Source organism: Lepisma saccharinum, chromosome 29 (assembly GCF_977018435.1).
Source record: "Lepisma saccharinum chromosome 29, izLepSacc3.1, whole genome shotgun sequence".
NCBI classification, from domain to species: Eukaryota; Metazoa; Arthropoda; class Insecta; order Zygentoma; family Lepismatidae; genus Lepisma; species Lepisma saccharinum.
In genome coordinates this window covers 40,831,614-40,854,548 of record NC_139257.1, presented here as the reverse complement: position 1 = coordinate 40,854,548, position 22,935 = coordinate 40,831,614, and the positions used below count along the sequence as shown (strand labels likewise).

The following is a 22,935-nucleotide window of genomic DNA, read 5'->3' as shown; positions in this document are numbered from 1 at the left end:
CACTGGCGTCAGCAAAAGTCGGGAAATAATCGGGCAGAATGAATGTTGGATTTTATACGGGTCTACTGGAGCATTGTCTGTTACAAGATTAACTGGTAAGATAAGATCTCTCGAGAGAAACAACACAACCTTTCTAGGCACCAGACAAAAAAAAAAAAGGCGGGGCTGTAATTTTAGTTTTGGTTCGGCTGTGTAAAATACATCGCAAAAAAAAGGTCACATTTTCTTTGCTTCAAACAACTTCATTCACCTTCCCCCCTATCACATTCAAGGGAGCAGTCCAAACTCCTTCCTTGACTTGCATTGTAATCCAGTGTGAAAAATTAAACGTGCAACTTGCGATCTGTCTTCACCCAATGCATATTGTAGGACATGTCATTAAACAGGGTCCCAGTCGAAAGTCATTCGGGTTTGGAATTGAATTTCACCTATTTAGTCCCGATTAGCCCATCAGCATAAAATTGACTGAAAACAAACTTTATGAAACTGCGCATTTTCACATATCAAAATGTTAATCGATGATTTAATGTTGGATTTAGGAGTATTCTCGAAGTCAAACACCCACTCCTCCAAAAGTTTTCCCCTTGAACAATGTCTTTTTAATCAGTCTCAGCGACCATTCCTACATTGAGCACTTTTTTTTTCTTCACATGAATGGTTCTGAAGAAAAGCGTATGTGAATTAAATTTACAGTTTTGCTCATCAGAAAGCGCAGAACATGAAGTTGTTTTAACTCTTGTTTTTCTTTCTGGAGATCGAATTTCATTATCGTCAAATGAAAACAGCTTTGCGAGATTCAAAACAATAACTTTTTCCTTCACTCTGGATGAGTCATTGCTGTTATCGGCAAGCAAGGGCTTTGCAGATGTTAGACAAAACACTGGCAGATATTACGACATCGACACAATTAGAAAAACGTATGAAGTGGGAAACGGGAGTTATGATGCACGTAAGATCGAAGTAAACTTTTGTGGAAACCTGGATGACAACGCATTAAGCAGGTTGACGATCTTTAGTTCGCCTATATGGTTTTGATTATCTCTAACAGTTTTGCATTTTTATGAAGTGTTGCAGGGAACAAAGAACACGTTTTGAATGAAAGCAGTTAACTCACGGGAACCTACTGAACTCTAGGTCAGAGCGGGACAGACTTCCAGGCGCCATGCATCTGTATTTTGGAACATTCCTGCGATCTTATCTCTCAAGGTGGTGTATTTATCGATGAAAGAGCTTGATCTGCCATACACATTGGCAAAGACTGCAAGTCCAGCAGTCATTTCGGGCTACTCCCCCCACCCGCGAGTTTCAGCAGCTCTTAGGACAAGGATACAAGTCAAGGTCGATTTAAAATACGTAACATCCAAGCACATTCGATCTTCTCTTCTCACGTATCCAAGAGCAAGCATGGCAAAACAAGCCTGGTGCACTGGGTAGTGGCTGTGGGGTAACATTGGTGCGCTGAGGGAGGGGAGGGCAGAGGTCAAGTGCTATTGAATATCACTCAAGCATGGTGTGGTGGTGGCTATTTTTAGTTCAGACCCAATTGTGAGCAGTAGAGCGCTCGTGAAGGGAATGAGTGGGAAAAAAAACAATGCATTTTTCGGCCGATTTCCTTCAATTTTTCAACTTTTTCTAAATTTTTCACGGTTCTCGGGAAAAGGGTCGTTACTTCGAGGGGGTCATTATATACCCGGGGTCGTAGAATCGAGAGTTGGCTGCATAGGATTACAATAATTTGTGGATAATTTTGAAAATGATGTATGCAAATGAAAATTTTGTTAGAAAATTAATATTTGGTTGTTATATATAGCTATTAAAATTTTTTACGGTTCTTTTGAAATTTTGTTTTTGGAGATGTACAAAATCAGTATTTTTCAGGAATTTTGAAGCATTTTAAGTTTCTTTTGAAGCTACTGCAGGATTTTTCGTGGCTAGAAGATTTTTAGATCCTATTTTATGATTTTAGAGCCTATTTTAGTATTTGAGAGCCTATTTTAGGAACCTAAAAGCACACTTTTTAGAACCTAAAAATCCAAGGCCTAGTTATAACCCCCAAGGTTGTCTACTCCATGATCAAAAGTTGAACAAACAAGACCAATCCTTCCTCAACCTGTCGGCACAACCTCCACTTCACACGTCGGCATGACTTCCTTCTGAAGTAGATCGCTGTTAGTCAGGTTGAAATCAGCATGCTTTTCGGCCAGTTGGCGCAGGCTGACAGCATAGTGGGAACACCCCTTAAAGAAAGGGTCTTCAACCCATGGCCCACGGGCCAGAGGTGGATCGCAGATACCTTTATCATGGCCTGTGCCCGTTCGAAAAATTAAGTGCTTAACATAAAAACTGGATTAAGTAAATGATAGATGGCAACATCTTACAGTTCTCTATACTTTAGTGTAGCTTCTTGGCCCGTGAGTGTCATTACGATTGTTGATGTTGCCCACACTGTTTGACGAGTTGAAGACCCCTGCCTTAAGGTGTTTTTAAAGTTCATATATAAGCATTATAATGCCGAATATCTTTATTTTTAGTAGGGATGGGCCGATGTGAAATTTTGGCCGATATCGATAAAGTACCGATATAAAATTTACCGATACCGACAACTGATCCTACCGATCCGATATAAAATTAGAAATGGTCCTTTAAAGAACCTGAAATGTTCAGTGATCTCCTTAATAAATGTGTGTTTCGTGGTGAATGCAGTGCAAAAGAAGGTTAATATTTAGTAGGGATAGGCCGATATGAAATTTTGGCCGATACCGATATAAAATTTACTGATACCGATAACCGATATTCTACCGATCCGATATAAAATTAGAAATGGTCCTTAAAGAACCTGAAATGATCATTGATCTCTTTAATAAATATGTGTTTCAAGGTGACTGCAGTGCAAAAGAAGTTGAATATTTAGACATTTACTTTTTTAGAAACAAGGGCATGGAGATTATCCATAAAAATTACAACAAAATTGCAGAATTTTGCACTAAATTATAAGATATTTATCGATATATCGGATCGGTAAAATAATCGGTAATTTTACCGATAAACCGATATGCCTATATCGGCCGATACCGATAGAGTACCGATTAATCGGTCCAATCCCTAATATTTAGACATTTACTTTTTTAGAAAGAAGGGTATGGAGATTATTCATAAAAATTACAACAAAATGACAGAATTTTGCACTAAATTATCAGATATTTATCGATATAATGGCCGATACCGATAGAGTAACGATTAATCGGTCCCATCCCTAATTTTTAGGTTTGAGTCTTTGAGGCATGGGTTTATCATCAAGTTTGTGCTTTCAGTGTGTCGCCAATTTGAAAAGTCAGAAAAATGATATAGTTCAGGGAAAGCCTAAAGATGTAAGAGTAATGTAAAGTCATTGGTGTCTTTAAAAAAGTCAGCGAAATTTAAATCAAATGTAAGAAAGCAGTGGGTTTAATTCTCTCGGTGTGGAGAACGTATATGTACATTGTGCACAAATCCCAGAGAATGTTGCTTATAAAATCTAAATGTTGATTGTTTTTTAATACACTAGTGTCCAAAATTAAAGCAACAAACATAAATCCTTTCCTCGTGTGATTTTTTTGTTGATAAATCCTGGCAGGGGCACCCACAGGGGGGTTTTATGGCGCAGTGTGCCATAAAGATCGCATCGAGATTTTTTTGGAGGGAATTTTTTCCCTTCAAATAATATAAAATTCAACATTTATATCTTTTCCAAAATATATGTAAAAATTTTACACCTTGAATGCACCATATTTAATCCATTAGATGAAGAAATGAATGTGTTTAGGAAATTATCGAAAGGGAGTGGAGGGGCTGTATAGAACTCCTATATTCGGCCTTAATTGACACGTGGGTTCTGAGGGGAATTCTGAATTAAACTTTGGAGGGACAGTATCCAACTCTAGGTCTTAGATTATGGCGAATACTTTAGTTAGAGGGGGATTGAGCATTAAATTGAAGGGGAATCCAATTCTTGGGTATTACTGTTGTCTTAGACTGTTGCGGAAATTCTGGTGTGGAGACTGAGAATTAATTTTTTGGAAGAGGCAATATCCACTCTTCAATATTAACAGTAAGTCTAAAATTGGCATGGAAATTTTGGTGGTAGGATTGAGTATGAAATTTAAAGGGAGAGAAAGGAAGCTCTTGATAAAGTGTTAAATCTTCGATTGTCAAGGGATTTCTGTACTGGAGAGAGAGTTCGAACATTACATTTTGGAGACTATATTTAGCGATAGGGCATCCACATGTTTTCAACCCCGAATGTGCCAAAGGAAAAGCTGGAAAAGTAAAGGACTAAATATCTCGGGATCTTAAGAAGGTATTGACACCCCATTAAATTAATATTCTTCAATGTTAAGGGTACTGATTGATTTATTGATTTTGTGTTTTAAGTCAACTTTATGCACTCTAAGGCTAATCGGGACTGAACCTACAGTTTAAAGTAGGATCCACTCGATATTCTCGATTATTATGAACGATTTTAGGGGTGGTCTTGAGTGATGGCACGCCTGTTTAGGGAGGAGGAGCAGATCAATTATAAAGCTAAGAAAAATGTTACTATCGGTAGACACGCTGTCATAATTAAATATTTTGTGAGGATTACGATATGGTTTAAGGGCGCGAATGATATGATTTGGGAGAAACGCATGACATGATTTTGGGGGGGATACGCCATTGGCCTTGGGGGGGTTAGGCACCCCTGAATCCTGGCACATTAAGGTTAGTTTATTTTCTATCTTAAACCAGTTGTCTATGACATCATAAATATTACTATCACCTGATCGTATTATGTGGTCAAATGGACACACGAGGAAAGGATTTCTGTTTGTTGCTTTAATTTTGGACACTAGTGTATTTAAGGTGTGGGCAGTACACTGTAAAAGAGTAATAAAAGGCGAATAAAAAAACAAAAAAGAACTAGAGATTTTTAAATATTTTTTTGGGATGGCAGCACTGAAAATTACATGAAGTTTTTGTAAGTTATATTTTAATTGGTAGTACTGCATTTTGCATTCATACACAAAATTGATGTCTGTACAGTCCGTAGAAACAGAGTGATTAATTTTCAGAAGAGGATCCAAAATGATATGTTGGCTCTGATATTTCCCTTTCTGCACATACACGCAGTCACCGTGTGATATTTTTATTTTTATGAAATAATGATCTCTACTCTTCTCCTCTGTTATCCTACCTTTTAAGCAGTCATTAATTATTTCATCCTTCATTTTCAGATTTTGTGCTCATGTACAGGAGAATTCCAAAGTAGCGAGTGCCAATACATTGACCCAGTTCCTTCTACCCTTGGCATCGTCGTTTCTGTGTTCTGAACAGTATGCTAAGAATAACGGTCTTGTAGACAAAGCAATTGAGGCAAGTATTACAGTATATTCTGTTCCAGTCTCTTTAAATTGTTGACCTATTTCCAGGTATACACTTATCTGTATCTACTAGGAATGGACAAAACCAGATATCTAGTAATTTTCTATTTTGATTTCAAATATCTGAATGTCAGATGTGTATTCTGATGTACGGATTATCTGGATATTCAGATTATCTGAAATATCTGGATATCTGAAGTGTGCATTAGCTGGACAGTTTTATCATTTGTCCATTTTACAGAGTATTCACATATTCTTTTCTTTGTCATGTTTGTACGAGGGCTGTACCGAAAGTAATGCAAAAGTGGTCATAACCTCTTCATTAAGTGATGTAGATCGTTCAAATTGCACGTGTAGTTGGAGTGACTCTTCCTCTATACAAACCAGCTACTCAACATAGTCTCCATTTAAAGCGTTGCATTTGCGCCATAGTTGAACCCAACTCTAGAATCCTCTTTGAAAAAAGTCTGTTGTGCACTGTCTGACATCCACATAAGGCTACAGAATGTGTACGGAGATGACACGATTGACAAGAGCAATGTGCACAAGTGGATGAAGAAGTTTACAGAAGGGGAAACCAGCATTGAACACAAACTGCACAGTTGGAGACCATCAACTGCGATCACTGACACGAATCGTCAGCGAGTGGATGAGTTGATTGCGTGTCATTCTCCTTGATTTCCTGGAATGCGGCCGTATTATCAACAGCGAGCGGTACATTGAGACACTCCAAAAGCTTAGAGAAGCCATTAGACCGCACAAGAATCTGAAAGCGATCCACATTCACCATGACAATGCGCGAGCACACACCTCTTTGGCAACAAATCAGGTGATCGGCAAAATGGGCTGGTCCGTGGTCCCCCATCCACCGTACAGCCAGATCTGGCACCCTCAGACTTCTACTTGCTTGTTCCCATGAAAGACAGTCTTCGGTGACAACAATTTGATGATGGACGAGGTGAAAGTGGATGTCGGACAGTGCAGAACAGACTTTTTTCAAATAGGATTCTAGAGTTGGGTTCAACGATGGCACAAATGCATCGCTTTAAATGGAGACTATGTTGAGTACCTGGTTTGTATAGAGGAAGAGTTACTCCAACTACATGTGCAATTTGAACGATCTACATCACTTAATGAAGAGGTTATGACCACTTTTGCATTACTTTCGATACAACCCATGTATTTATTTCATTGTACAGATTTTCTGCAAATCCTTTATCAAATCTATACTACCAAGATATCCATCCAGATATTTGAATGATCGGGATATCCATACTATCCAGATATTCAGATTATCTATTCCAACCAAAATGGATATCCAATAATTTGATACCCAGCTATCCATTATTTGGATTTTTTTGCCATCACTGGTATTAACATTGCCGCATGTAAGTTATTGGTAAATAATTTTACCAATCTGATATTTGTAGTAATATGATATTGGTGAGTCAATATAACTGTCTCCTGGTTACAGCTGATGATTAACAAGCCAAGGCCCTCATACAAAGTTTTCAGTTTTATTTCAAGCTGTAGAATATAATTTCTCAGTATTAGTAAATGTTACATTGTTTCTTTTATACTTTTGTTATCGGTAAAAGAAAAACCAATACTTTACTTAGTTACTAGGGTACCTAAACGTGCATGTTACAGAAAATGGCATGCCTAATGCAGGGTTAAAATATTCGAGGATTGCATCAAACATTAAAATAATTGGTAGGAAACAAAATCTATTTATTTCTGCAATGCTGGTGCAAAATGTGAAAACTTCCGATTCTTCATAATTCACAGGATAAATAGACAAAGGAAGACAAAAACACTGGATAAGTATTGGCAGGTATCGGTAGAGGCACATATGTTTGGTAAATAGAAAAGCAAAATTTCGGTACAAAGACAGAGTCAATTTAAGGTTCAAAAGCAGTAAATGAAAAAAAATTCACTGTTATAGCGGTGAAAAACCGCTATATAAAGTGACATTTTGAGTGTGAACATAATCCCAAATTTGATTCAAAAACTGCACTTACTATACAAAATAAACGTATCCCTTCTAATAGCACATTTATGTTGTTACCAGAATATTAAGTTTAATCCTGTATAAAGGGGTCCATTTTTGCTTCTCGGATATTTACAGCACAATTAGTCAATTTTCCGTGAATTGCATAACTCACAGGATAATTCTGACTTCAGAAAGTGTCGTGTCGGTAAATGAACTCTAAATTTCGTGTTTGAAAGTCTATTTTGCATTTTATTTCTCATTATTTCGTGACAAAACAGGTTAGGGAAATGCAACTCGCACCTTTCAGAAACATGAAAAATTAACATTACAATGTGTTATTTTTACATTTCGTGTTTTTGTCAAAAACGAAATATGCATGCCTCTAGGTATTGGTAAATAAATTCCAACCGAACCCCCTGGTATCAGCCAATACTGATACATCGGTATTGGCTCTCTAATATTAGTAGCCAACCTCCGTGGCAGAGTGGTTAGCACAGCATGCTATGATGCCAGGGGTCCCAGGTTCGAATCTCGGCCTTGGCCATGGGTGTCCTTTGTAAGTGTCCCTTGATCAATTTCATTATATCATCACTCATTCTCATGATTAGCTAAAAGTGGAAGAATAGAGAAGGAAGATAATTGAAATCTTGCTTGTGAATTTTAGTTTTATTGACAAGAATTTTATATATGTAAAACAATATTATTTTTACAGGCTGTTGGAGTAATATGTAGATGTCTTCCATGGTATGAATATCAAATGATATTACAATTCTACCTATCTCAGCTGCCAAAGCAACTCACCTACCAAAAGCAGCTCATACGAATAATAGTTGTTATACTAGATTCGTTCCATTTTGACCTTAGCAAAGCACCTGACGTGCAGAATCTCACTGAAGACCCAGCAAAGGGTGTCAAAACTGTGACCGAGGCAAGAAGTCAAGGTGAAGAACCATTTACCGATGATGCCACAAAAGGCATGGAGAACTTGGATTCGTTCTTGGACACTGTGGAAGAAGGAAAACCTCGGCTAGATGCAGAAGCTGTCCAATCGTTTGGGAAAACGAAAGTGCTTCTAACTGCTAACGCCGCTGCTCGGGTGTTTCATATCATCACGAAAAACTTGCTGCCTAAGCTGCACGATTCCTTGATTCAAAGGAGTCGGAATGACATGAGGCACAAGAGCAACAGGGACAATGACAGTGAAGATGAGGAAGTGTTGCGTGTTCCTCTTGCTTTGGCGATGGTGAAGCTGTTGCAGAACCTGCCTCAGAAGATGCTGGACCAAAATCTACCTGGGTGAGTGACATCATGAAATGCTTATAAGGGCTGATCCAATACCACTTTGAACCAATTCCGATACTATTACCGATTTCCACCTATATCAGCACTGGTGCTTGAAAATTGTAACAACTAAAAATTCATGTTTGGGGAATGGGTGACCGTATAATTTCAGCCCAAGTAGGTCAGTTTACCCCCCCCCCCCCTTATAAATCGGTAAGTCCTAATTATAACATTAATGCCATTATTATTATTAGGGATGGGACCGATTAATCGATACTCTATCGGTATCGGCCGATATAGGCATATCGGTTTATCGGTAAAATTACCGATTATTTTACCGATCAGATATATTGAAAAATATCTGATAATTTAGTGCAAAATTCTGCCATTTTGTTGTAATTTTTATGGATAATCTTAATGCCCTACTGTCTAAAACAGTAAATGTCTAAATATGCCATTTCTTTTGCACTGCAGTCGCCTTGAAACACATTTATTAAGGAGGGTAATGAACCTTTCAGGTTCTTCAAGGACCATTTCTAATTTTATATCGGATCAGTAGAATATCGGTTATCGGTAAATTTTATATCGGTACTTTATCGGTATCGGCCAAAATTTCATATCTGCCCATCCCTAATTATTATTAATAATAATATTATTCGTTAAAGTCTGTATCATAAACATAAATGAAATAGAAAGGAGGTAATAATTATTATAATCTCGGTATGTAACAACAATGAAACATTTTGATTGGTATGAAGCATTTAAAATGTAGTTGTTCAACTGTTTTTCCATGATACTAGTTTGAAAATTGCATCAACATTTCTTTTTTAGAATGAAATGTTTCAAATGTAGACCTGGTTTTCAAGATAACTCCTAAACTTGTATAAAAGACACTTGAACAGGGTGTCTACTGACCTGGGAAACCTTGAATTAGCTTGGAATCTACTTTTGTACCTGGATAACTTGGAAAAAGCCTGGAATTTAACCAGAAACCTGGATTTTTCTCAAAGTTACCATTTTCACTACACACGTCCACATCACTTAGGGTCTTATGTTTTGTGAGTACGTTGATGGGGACCACGGGCATACCTGAGCAGAGTCTGTCACTGCCTCCACTTGCATTTTGGGTGAAATGCTGTGATTCAAGGGATTTTTTCGTTAAATTTGAGAAAGTGAAAGCTTGGTCCTGGGTATGTTTTTGTTACTTACAGAATTATTGTACAAGCTCAAAGTACATTTTGTATGAGTATATTATATGAATAAATTTGTATGAGTGTGAGTAAATTTTATAAAAATAAAGTAGCTGGCCATTCCCCACCCAAGAAGGATATGCAGTAACATGTAATTATATAAATTAACATATGCTTAGAATTTAAATTAATAATATTTAAAACATTTGTAGTAAAAACAAAATGTAAAAATATATTACTACCAAGGGATATGAATTACACAGCAGATAAAGGTGTTAGTTAGTTAGTTAGCGGCTTTTGTTAGTTACTGCAAATTTTTCTCAACTGGCCTTCTGGTAAGGATTATTAACAATAACAACTTTTCTTTGTTTAAAAAAAATATTGACCTGGAAAATAATATAAATAGACCTGGAGAAAACCTGGAATTTAAAAACATACATTTAGTAGACACCCTGTTGTAGTACAGTGTGTTTGAAAATTCATGCAACCCACACTTTGAACGTACATAGCTTTGTACAAATAGTGATAGAGAATTGAACCTTCCACTGGATATTAACTTTGTGTGTGTGGATATTTTTTAAACATTAATATGAGTAAAAATTTATTGTCCTTTTTTCATTTTGTTAAATACCCACACAGACCATTGATACACACAGAAAATTATTGATACTCCATAACTGTCTTTTATTGAGGTTTCTTTTTTACTTTGTACAAAAACTTTTTTTTACTCCTTAGTAACTTTTTCCCCATACTGAATGTGCAGGATCATTTTCTTGTTTAATGTTCAAAAATACCTACATAGACAAAGTTAATGACTGTGAGATTCATGTCTCTCGCTTTTTGCGCCAAAGTTACATACGTCCAAAGTCTCGGTTGCTATAATAACTAGAAGTAAGGAAATTACTAACTAAAATTCACAAGACTTATTTTTAATGGTTCTATTAATTTCGGTGGCCCCTGCTAGGGATGGTGGCTGAGCTATCGCAGCACTCTGGTATAAGCATTCAGGAAAATCAATATGTTTTATCAGTTCAAAGTGATATTGGCTGTCTTAATTTCCTTGTTATTGTGCAATGATTAGTGTTAAAAAGATGAATTGGTATTAACTAGGGTACGAATTTTTGCCTATTTTCCTCTTTTGTAGTAAAACGTAGGCTGGAATGTTTTAAGTTCATTTCATGGCATTTCTAGTCTGAAAATGCACTTTTACAGTGCCTATAAATTTATATTTTGAAGTTTGGTGCCTATTTTGCTTAATCGTGCCTAATAAGGCCTATTCTGCAATTTTTGCTTAGCTTTTTTATGAACCTTTGGTTCTCCCTACATTGGGAAAGGTAAGCCTTTGTTTATGTTAAACTTACTGACATCTGGTATTTGTGAGACTTAATGGTCGCAAGAGATGTCAGGTCTTTGGAAATTTCAGTTCGTCGCTTGATCAGGGTAAGCAAACTGGGCAACTGGTTGGTGACTCACACTTGGACAAAACTATGCCAAGCCATCCCCTGTTGTTCTTCTTCATCTGAAAGCTTGTAGGGGTCAATCAGTACAACCGGCGGTTCTGTTTGGTATTCCTGAGCGGGGCAAGTGTGTTTCTTGTGAGTGTCCAGTTATTAATTTCACGTAATCATCCTCCATTCTCATCCGATTAAGCAAAATGGCGGAAAAGCAACGTAAAATAAGAAATTTTCAGAAAAAAATGCAGGCTCGACCAGGACTCGAACTCTGGTCTCTGGCATAACGTGCCATTGCTCTACCACTGAGCTACACTGGCTTCGCCTGATTTTTCACTATCGCTGTTTTACCTGCGTGGAATCTTCTCTGCCAGTGCTACCGCAACAGGATATGTTACCTTTGAAACACACTTTGGCATTGCCTGGTTCCTCCCAGTGTAGAGATGTTAATTATTGAAGATTAGGCACACACAGGAGATGTACTACGTAGAAATTTTCAGCAAAAAATGCAGACTCGACCCTGAGCCTGACAGAGACGAGTCCTGGTCGAGCCTGCATTTTTCGGTGAAAATTTCTACATAGTACAGTAGACTCGCGATTATCCAAGCTAATTGGGACCGAGACTACCTCGGATACGGAAAAACTCGGCTAATACGGAGATAATGTGCTAATAGGTCTTAAATGACGAAACAACACTTAAAACTGTATAGTAATTATTTATTACTAGTACAACATAAATGACATTACTTTTTCAAAAATTCCTTCATAGTTTTTTGGACTGCTCATATTCACTTTCTTCATCGGTTTCCGCGCTAAATCACTGCCCCTGCTCACATTTTGACTCACCTACTTTTCAATGTCCTTCCGCTTACGTCTCCAATCTCCAACAGTCACTTCCCCGACTCCATAATCAGCAGCAACCTAGACTCACCTTTATCCAACCTTTTATTGCATTGGATTTTGTTTACAGAGAAACCACACACCTTTTCCGTTTGCCACTCATACCGCATTACTCGCTTAGAATAGGCATACACAGATTTAAACACCACCTTAACAATCGGATACACCGACAATGTAACGAACACGTGCATCGCGGACGGTGACTTGACTCCAACATACTAGTAGTAAACAAACAGGGGGTGCGTTATGAAGCGCGATGTTTTCCAACCACTCCCTCGGTTAATCGGGACTTGGTTAATCTCGAGTCTACTGTACATCTCCTGTGTGTGCCTAATCTTCAAGAAAATAAGAAATATTTATAAACATACAAAAGAGTGACAGGTTTTAAAGACCGATTTGTAAGCTAATTTTAGTCCACTTTTTATTTACAGGGTGACAATTAATGAACTATATGAAATAAAACAGACATTAGTGACAAACCACGTAGTACACAAACTGCATTGCACATGTAAACGGCACTACAGACATTCGGATTTAGGTTAAGACATGTTCGATATGTCTGCCATCTCTGGCGATGATGTGGGGCAGATGAACAGCAAAATTCTGCATGACCCACTGAAGTGTCGAAACATCGATGACCTCCTGAATGGCAGTTTTCAGCTCGGCAATGGTTTTGGGGTTATTTCTGTACACCTTGTCCTTAACATAGCCCCCTTCCAGTGGCCTCTGGGTACCCCAGAGCCAGAATGCGGTCCCCAAAATACTCCTCCAGGACATTTTCACTTGCAAATGGCCGACATCAACACGTTGTGTGCGCATACGCATATGAATTCCCATCATGCCCTGTGGCCAGCCACGCAGTTTGGACATCATCATGTGAAACGTTCAGAAATTATGACGGTTTTATTTCATATAGTTCATTAATTGTCACCCTGTATTAAGTGTCTATGTTAGTGTCTTTGTAATTCTATAGTGCCTATTCATAATTTTTGGTGTCTATTTGAGAGGGCTTTAGTGCCTATTAATCTGCACCCTGGTAGTAACAGTAACACTTTTCCTTGTTTCAGAATTCTAATGAAGATTTGTACCTTTCTGAAGTCTCGCTTGGAGAGCGTAAGAACCACAGCTCGGGAAACTTTGCAAAAGATAATGCAGGCCCTTGGTCCAAAGTACCTGAGCTATCTTTTCAGAGAGCTCAGAACCCTTCTCATCAAGGGATTCCAGGTTCACGTCCTTTCATATACAATTCATTCTGTTCTGGTAGCTCTGAAGGATCAAGTGAAAGCTGGAGATATGGATTGCTGCGTGCAAAGCATTTTAGAGGTTAGTGTGTACTTTTTATGTAGGTAGAGCTACATATTTATGGTGAATTAAATATCAAGATGTTGGTCCAAATACTGTCCACATTTCGGGATCAAAAGCAGTATATAGAAGGGCATTTTGATGTTAAAATGGTGATATATAGAGCACATATTCTTGGTAAATAAGAAAGTAAAATTTCGGTACAAAAACAGTGTCAATTTGGGGTCAAAAGCGGTAAATAAAATGAAATTTCGCTGTTATAGCGGTGAAAAAGTGGCACATAAATTGACATTTTGGTTTTAAAAATGTGAATATAATCCAAAATTTGATTTAAAAATTGCAGTATTACACAAAATAAACATATCCCTTCTAATAGCACATTAAATCATTACCAGAATATTAAGTTTATTCCTATATAAAGGGGTCCATATTTGCTTCTCAAATGTTCGAAGCAGAATTTTCCATGAATTGCATAACTCACAGGGTACTTTAGACTTAAGCAAGTGTCGCATCGGTATATAAATGGTAAATTTTGTGTTTAAGACTCTATTTCGCATTTTGCAGTTCATTTCGCATTATTTCATGACAAAATAAGGTAGAGGAATGCACCTCACGCCTTTCAGAAACATTAGAAATTAACATTAGAGTGTGTTATTTCACATTTCGTGTTTTCGTCAAAAACGAAATATGCATGCCTCTAGTGATATAACGAACTCTGTATCCTTCTTAAACCCGAAGGTTCATGGCTGCAGCAACATAGGCCTTCTATCTGTCCCTATATGCTTTTCCGATTATATGTATCAATTTACCAAGAATAGTTTTTCTTGTATGTACACATTGCTTGCATTGTAGAATTAATTTCCTGTAGTTTATGGTTATTACAAGCATAAGAAAACAGTTTTTCGTTGTGACGTTTCACGAGAACACACTCTCCCTTCATCAGAAATTTATTTTCATTTTGACTAAAGATACAGTTATAACAATGGTTAGCAATTTTTAAAACAAAAAGAATCCTTTATATAATGGATGTTGTCAATGTTACATTGTTGTAATATAGCAATTTAACTGTGAAAGGAAGCAGTCTGTTTTATTTATATTTCAGATAAAAAAAATTTGATCACATTATTTTTTTCAGCTAATTCAAAGTCATCATTGTTTTCACAAAGTCTCTTGATGTTTTCTGTTACTTTAAATTTTAAAGGTGGTGCCTTAATCCATTTGTGAAAAAGAAAACTCCATACTGGATCTATGTTACCAGTTGCAGTTACCGATTCTCACATAAAATTGCCAAAATTTTTAGATTTAATTTCAAAATTGTTTTTAGATCACCAAGAAGTTTGGAATGTACATTTAATGAATTCAAAATCAAAAATTCACTACCAGATGTGGAAACCACAGGAATATATATTATAAGTTGTTCATGTTCAAAGGATTATGTAAGGCAAACAGCAAGGAAAATGGCAATAAGATGGCACGAACACGATTTGGACATTAGAAATCTAAACCCAAGAACAGGTTTGTCAGCTCACATCATCGAAGAGAAGCATTTGATTAAAAAGAGAAGGGTTTTAAAAAGATTGAGGGGAAACGTAGAGTTGAATGTCTGGGAAGCTTCGTTCATTGCAGAAAAACACTGGAATAAATTAAATAATGAAAATGGTAACATAGATCCAGTATGGAGTTTTCTTTTTTACAAATGGAGTAAGCCACCATCTTTAAAATTTAATGTAACATTGACAACATCCATTATATAACGGATTCTTTATGTTTAAACAATTGCTAACCATTGTTATAACTGTATCTTTAGTCAAAATGAAAATAAATGTCTGATGAAGGGAGTGTGTGTTCTCCTGAAACGTCACAACGAAAAACTGTTTCCTTATGCTTGTAATAACCGTAAACTACAGGAAAATAAATTTACCAAGAAATTTGCTTTAGAATATTCAAGAATTGCATCAGACTATGAAAATAGATGTAACGTAATCACAAAAAATAGTTTTTTGTGCAAAATAAAAAGGAAGTTTAATTTTGCATAATTTCTCGGATAAGTAAACTCCCCGAACATGTCGCACGGCATTTTTGCGGACCGTGTGAAAGACCAATATACCGGAAAAGTATTGTCTGGTATCGGAAATGAATTACAACCGATACTTTCCGACACCATGGCCAATTCCGATACATCGGCATCAGTATCAGCTCCGCCCTAGTAAATGTTGCTATAACTATAGTATGTTAGTCCAACTACAATGTGTGCATTATAACTATTCAGAACATTTGTTAAAAATAATAAAATACACAAACAGCACGATAAAAAATACTAGGGATGGGTCGATATGAAATTTTGACTGATACCGATAAAGTACCAATATAAAATTTACCGATACCGATAACCGATATTCTACCGATCCGATATAAAATTAGAAATGGTCCTTGAGGAACCTGAAATGTTCATTGATCTCCTTAATAAATGTGTGTTTCCAGGTCACTGCAGTGAAAAAGAAGTTACATATTTAAACATTTACTTTTTGAAAGTAGGGCACGGAGAATATCCATAAAAAATACAACAAAATGGCAGAATTTTGCACTAAATTATCAGATATTTATTGATATATCGGATCGGTAAAATAATCGGTAATTTTACCGATAAACTGATACACCGATATGTCTATATCGGCCGATACCGATAGAGTACCGATTAATCGGTCCATCCCATCCCTAAAAAATACTTTAGGAGTTCTTCCAAGCTTTCAATTCCTTCTTGGAATCGTCATCAGGGCTGGTCTAAAGTGACACGGGGCTACGCCAGCAGTGGTTCAACTGTGTCACTTTCGTCATCTGTTGACCGGAATCGAAAGCATGGAAGAACTCCTACGGTGTTTTTATTGTGCGGTTTGTGTGTCTTTTATTGTTTTTAACAAATATGTTGCCGCATGTGAAGTAAGAAGTTTTTTTACTGTTACATTCAGAAAATGTTAGTAGGTTTGGTTGTGTGATTTTTAGATAAATGTTTTAAAATAGCGAGAAAGAAGTTTGAGTTTGTCAACTAAAGAAAAAGAAAGGTTAAGGCCTATTAAAAAATAAATCACTTGTTTGAGCCCTCGATCCAGTCCAAAAAGAAACTGTTGACTGAGAATTTTTAAAATAATGAATGAAATTATGTCATCATGGCACATTTATTGAAAAGTTCAAATAAAGCTATTTCTGTGAGATAGAGGACTTTTAATAATCGAAATAATAGTGGACTGATTTAAAATTCTTCTAGGTGTGCAAAATGGATTTATTCGGCCAGCTGTCTGAAGAGAAAGAAGTGTCTAAGCTCACTGTAAAATGGAAGGAAGCAAAGACAAATAGAAGCTATGAGATGTTTAATATTTTAGCACAGTTCATCACTGAAAAGTGTCTCACCGATTTGATTCTGCCATTGAAGCAGGTAATATTGTTGTTATTATTAATTATTAAGGATAGAAACAATATAATATTAGTACTATTTCATTAATTATCATAGACACTGTCCTAGTACTAAAGCAACAGCATACAAAAGGTACGGGGATTTTATGACCAAGGTATTAGTACATGGCTACTCGGTTGGCCTTCCCGGGGGAGAGTAAGAAAGATGCCGTGAACAGATATACCGTATTGGCCCGAATATAAGCTGCACATTTTATCCAAATTTCAATCGTGAAAAATTAGGATGCATCTTATATTCGCGACCTTAAAACAATTGACACTTCGTCAAATCATTTGCTGTTAAAAATGTGCTGATTTCTCATTTTGAAATAACGATAATGCAACATTAGCAGTGTAGAAATGGGCCCCATTGTAGATACCATAATGTTATCCAACAATAGCATTGTTGTTTCTAACTGGACATTGTAAAAACTGTCAGCATTCTTGATAACGTACTTTTTGATTTTATTACGAGGGTGGATCATTAAGCATCGCACAACATTTTATTAAAAAAGAAGTTTAATAGGCAAGGCAACATAAATTATACTCATCTTTTAGCTACATTTCTACATAGAAGCCAAGTCTTTCAACACATTTTTCCCGTCGTGGCACTAGTTTCAATATACCCTGTTCATATAACTCCGTCAATTGGGAATACAGCCATCTGCGCACAACCGATTGCACTTCTTCATCGGAATTGAAGCGTTGGCCACCAAGGAATTTCTTCATTGGGCCAAACAGATGGAAGTCTGAAATGTTGAACCACCCTGACAAGGTTCTGAGATAGATCCGCCGGTCGTTGAGAATTGCCTGCTCAATGGCTGTAACATTCAGTTTCATTGCAGCTGTTACTGGTCGCCCTGAACGTGACGAGTCAACAAGGTTCACACGGCCTTCTTGAAAGAATGTGCACCACCTGGAGATGTTGTTACGGTCCAAACAGTCTTCCCCATACACACCCAACATTTCCCTGAGAAATTCACTAGGGTTTTGTCCTTTCGCCCACAAAAATCGAACTACAGCTCTTTGCTTTTCACACATTAACGACAATAACATGTGCGCTATCTTTGTTAAGTAGTTCACGCTTCTGCCGCAAGAGTTATACCTGATCGAACAAATGCCGTCTCTAGCGCGAACTTCAAACTATACATCTGTAAAATTTCAACGTCCTAGCCACAATAACATCACGGGAAAAAATTGTTGTGCGATACTTAATGATCCACCCTCGTAAGATTGTATCCATTCTTCTCTAAGCTTATACAAGTATTCATTTCTACTGAAGTGGATCTACAGGTTTGTCGCCAATATCGTGTGGAGAGGAAAGCATCATCAAGCCGGTGGTGAACAGGCAAATTTTGTTGCCTAATAAGGACTGTGCCGGTAGTCAACAGAAAGCTTTGAAGTACGTAGGTATAGCACACTATTGTAACCTTAATTTTTCAATAATGATATTGTATTTTGTATGTACTGTATTTATGATATAATAAAATACCTATGTACCTACCTAATTATATTTCCCTGAATCTGCCGGGAAATGGATTACCAGCATTTTCTTTTCTTCCCTCAGCTTAAATTCAGTATCATCTTTTTGCTCCTTCAAATTTTAGGGTGTGGCTTATATGCGGGGGTGGATTATATTCGAGCCAATACTGTATTCTGTTGGTTTTATGTCTCAAGATATAATGGATGTTAATGTCTTGGGCCATATGTTCAGCTTTCAGTCAAATACGTTATTTGTTCAAACATGTGTTTTTGTCTTGTTCTACTTATAATAAATAACCCACATGTCCATGTCCCATTCACAAACCAAAGAAAGCTTTCCATTTTGGCACTGCGGACAGAGAATTGGATGGATTACATTAGATTCTGATCATATCATCAGCATGAGATGATCAGCATGGCATTGTTTTAAGGAAGATTCTTTGTAACAAATCAAGACTAGTCTTAAAAATTGAGCCCCGGAATTTTGGCAAATTGCCTTTTTTTTTCTGCTGCATTTATTGATATTTTTTTTCTTGTTGCTAATGTTTTAGAAGCTTTTTTCATTTTGCCTGTTTTTTAACCTACTGCCTTTTTTTTTGCCATTTCCAATTAAATTTACAAATAAAAAAATTGTAGACTTATTTTTCCTTCAAGAACATTATTTATTAGCCCATTGTGGTCCTGCCAGAGACAATTACAAGGCTGAAAAAAAAGGGTGAAACATCAGTGAAAGTCTTCGAGGAATCGGTGCAACAGCTGATTATAGTGGCACGAGAAAAAAGTTATCTATTACAGAAAAGTGCAAATATGTATTGTTATCTATTACAGAAAAGTGCAAATATGTATTGAGTGTAAATGTGGAAGTGAAACACTGAAGACAATTTGTGATATTCTTAATGGTGGAGATTCTTTTCTTTATGCTATGGAACTTACCAAAAAAAAGATAGTGGTTATGTGCAGTCAAGGCAACAAAGAAGAACAAAAAAAGTGTTATTTCCATGTAGATTTAACTCTGAATTATATTATAGGTAGAGGCACATATTTTTGGTAAATAATAAAGCAAGATTTCGGTACAAAAACAGAGTCAATTTTGAGTTAAAAAGCGAAAAATAAAATATAAAATTTCGCTGTATATAAAATGACATTTTGGTGTTAAAAATTCTGAATATAATCCTAAATTTTATTTAACAACTGCCCTTATTACACAAAATAAACATATCCTTTCCAATAGCACGTTTTTTGTAGTTACAAGTATATTCCTGAATAAAGGGGTCCATTTGTGCTTCTCAAATATTTACAGCAGAATTAATCCATTTTCTGTAAATTGCATAACTCACACGATAATTGAAACTTCAGAACGTGTTGTGTCTGTAAATAAACTCTAAATTTGGTATTTAGGAGTCCATTTTGCATTATTTCGTGACAAAACAGGGTAGGAAAATGCTCCTTGCATCTTTCAGAAACATAAAAAATTAACATTACAATGTGTTATTTTACATTTCGTGCTTTCGCCAAAAACAAAATAAGCATGCCTCTAACTATAGATATAAGTGACTTGGAATTTGCCACTTTTTTCGGTTTATTTGCCTATTTTTTTTGTTTTTGGTGCCTATTTTACATATTATAAATGCCTTTTGCCTGCCTATTTTGACAATTAGTGCCTGAACTTATGGGCTCTAGTTATAAGTATGACTGCAGTTTCTTAACTTTGTGTGTATAAGGAAGTTCCTGTTATACATCATATACTTCTTCAAGTGATTTCTATCAAGCATTTAATGTAATTTGAAGATTCAGCATTACGTGTCTCATCATTTCATTCACTTAATTTATTGAAGAAAATGGAGGTATCTACAACTATAGGCATGCAAAACAGGAGAGTATGAATGGTCTTAAAAGATTCACTTTATATCATTTTTACCTTTTGCAGATGCTGAACGAGACTCATTCATTCAAGATAGTGAGGAAGATCTCGGAGTGCTTCAGGATGGTAGTACTTGGACTGGCTGACAACAAGTTCATTTCAAGGGAATCGCTCGTTATCTTCTTGTTTGGCATCATGTCGCAGAGCATTCCTGAATTGTCCAAGGAGTCAGCAAAGAAGAAGAAGCAGTCCGCGGATCCATCTCGTTTAGCTACGGACAGCTACATCATCATGCAGGAGCCGAAAAGATCTGGCATTGTGCCAAAGATTTCGAAGAAGACAAATGCCCACATCCTCATTGAGTTTAGTCTGTCGCTGTATCATACCCTTCTGAAGCGAGAAAAACGGGAGTTGTCAAGGGAGGAATGTTTGCCGATGATGGATCCAATCGTTCCAATGCTCGTGGAGTTTCTGGATTCACAACACTTGCAGGTAAGACTCTAGTTCTTTCGGCACAGAGAACGTGTGTCTACACATTTTCCCCTAAGGTGTACAAATGTCAGATGATATACGAGGTGTGACACACAAAAAAAAAAAAAACTGATTGATTGCATAAGTTAAAAACAAAAAGGAGTTGGCAACAACAGTTTTTGTGACGTCATGCGACACCCCTAGTCTATCTGTGCTGCAAGTTTGAACTTACCCGGTCTCGCCAGTTGGGAGTATTGCATCATTGAGTGAACACCTGCAACCGTGTTGTGCCGAAAAAATGTCTAGTGTGAAAAGTATATCGGTGTATAGGTTTATCGGTAAAATTACCGATTATTTTACCGATCCGATATATCGATAAATATCTGATAATTTAGTGCAAAAATCTATCATTTTGTTGTAATTTTTATGGATAATCTCCATACCCTACTTTCTAAAAAAGTAATTGTCTAAATATTCAACTTATTTTGCACTGCAGTCACCTCGAAACACACATTTATTAAGGAGGTCGATGAACCTTTCAGGTTCTTCAAGGACCATTTCTAATTTTATATCGGATCGGTAGAATATTGGTTATCGGTATCGGTAAATTTTATATTGGTACTTTATCGGTATCGGCCAAAATTTCATATCTGCACATCCCTAATATATTTATAGTAGGGATGGGACCGATTAATCGGTACTCTATCGGTATCGGCCGATATAGGCATATCGGTTTATCGGTAAAATTACCGATTATTTTACCAATTCGATATATCGATAAATATCTTATAATTTAGTGCAAAATTCTGCCATTTTGTTGTAATTTTTATGGACAATCTCGATGCCCTACTTTCTAAAAAAAAGTAATTGTCTAAATATTCAACTTCTTTTGCAATGCAGTCACCTCAAAACACACATTTGTTAAGGAGATCAAGGAACATTTCATGTTCTTCAAGTACCATATCTAATTTTATATCGGATCGGTAGAATATCGGTTATCGGTATTGGTAAATATTATATCGGCACTTTATCAGTATCGGCCAAAATTTCATATCGGCCCATCCCTAATTTATAGACATATCAGATTGGTAAAATAATCAGTAATTTTACTGATACATCTATATCAGTCAATACTGGTATGTCAATGGACCTTGACCCGACATGCTTTAAACAATGTAGTGTGGCCAAAGAACTTAAAACATAGGAAATTGTAAAATCAGGCCTCCAGTTTACACATCAGTACAATACACAGGATATTGCTTTAAAATATTCTAAGAATTGCTAAGAGATAATCAGAATACAAGAATTACTATCTCTTAATCATGTCACTTTTGCATAATTACAGGATAATTCAACTGAAATGGTGTCAAGTGCCATTCTTGTGGAGCCCTAGTGATCATATTTTAGGGTGCAATGTAATCTGAATCCTGGAAGAATTTGGGGAAATTGAATTGTGGTATAGGCATATTAGTAAAATTGCCGTTTATTTTACCGATCCGATATACCTATGAAATATGAATATGATACAATCTAGTGCAATATTGTGCCATTTTGTTATAATTTTTATGCATATAAACATATTCATGGTGGTTGCGGTAAACGCAGTTTAAAATTACTTACGTGAAATTTAAAAGATTTCGTAATTCCGCGTTGCACAATTTAATGGTTCAATCCTATTAATTTCGAAGATCCACTGACTTCATTCACAAAAGGGTACGGCGTTTGAAGCGGAGATGGTACCGCGTCAGTACATTGTTTGTTCCCGGGCGGCGGTGGTTGCGATTTTTCCCGTTCGGCAGCACTGGCGCGCGCATCTTGGTTTGCGTCGTCTGCTTCCTGTTGTCCGGTGGCGTTGCAAGTTGGGGGTTGGGGGGCTGGGCCGTGTTGCTCGGTAATGTGCCGTTCCTGTTCCCCGCGTGGCTGGAGGGGGGTCGAGTATGCGCATAGCATCTTTTCTTTTTCAGGTCGGGGATCTTTCTGAGGACAGGGTGCCAAGTTGGGTGTGCTTGTCCATTGTCTAGGTTTAGTGCTGGTTTCTGCTGGATGATAGCATGGGTTTCTTTGATGGTGTTTTCTATGACAGAGCCGGTTGGGTGAAGTATGGATATGGAGGAGATGGTGTGGTTAGTGGAGTGGAGGTGTTGGGAGAGGCCTGATTTAG

The 22,935-nt window shown here is 36.8% G+C and overlaps 1 protein-coding gene across 1 annotated transcript in view; it reads left to right on the top strand.

Annotated features, from left to right (window-relative positions):
- Nucleotides 1–22,935, top strand: part of LOC145981347 (small subunit processome component 20 homolog) — a 161,734-nt gene that overhangs the window by 105,373 nt on the left and 33,426 nt on the right. The window contains exons 21-25 of the mRNA XM_083114575.1: nt 5,250–5,388; nt 8,102–8,685; nt 13,279–13,534; nt 16,776–16,943; nt 20,370–20,795. Coding sequence (XP_082970701.1) covers nt 5,250–5,388; nt 8,102–8,685; nt 13,279–13,534; nt 16,776–16,943; nt 20,370–20,795 — 1,573 coding nt within the window. The remainder of the gene's footprint in view (nt 1–5,249; nt 5,389–8,101; nt 8,686–13,278; nt 13,535–16,775; nt 16,944–20,369; nt 20,796–22,935) is intronic.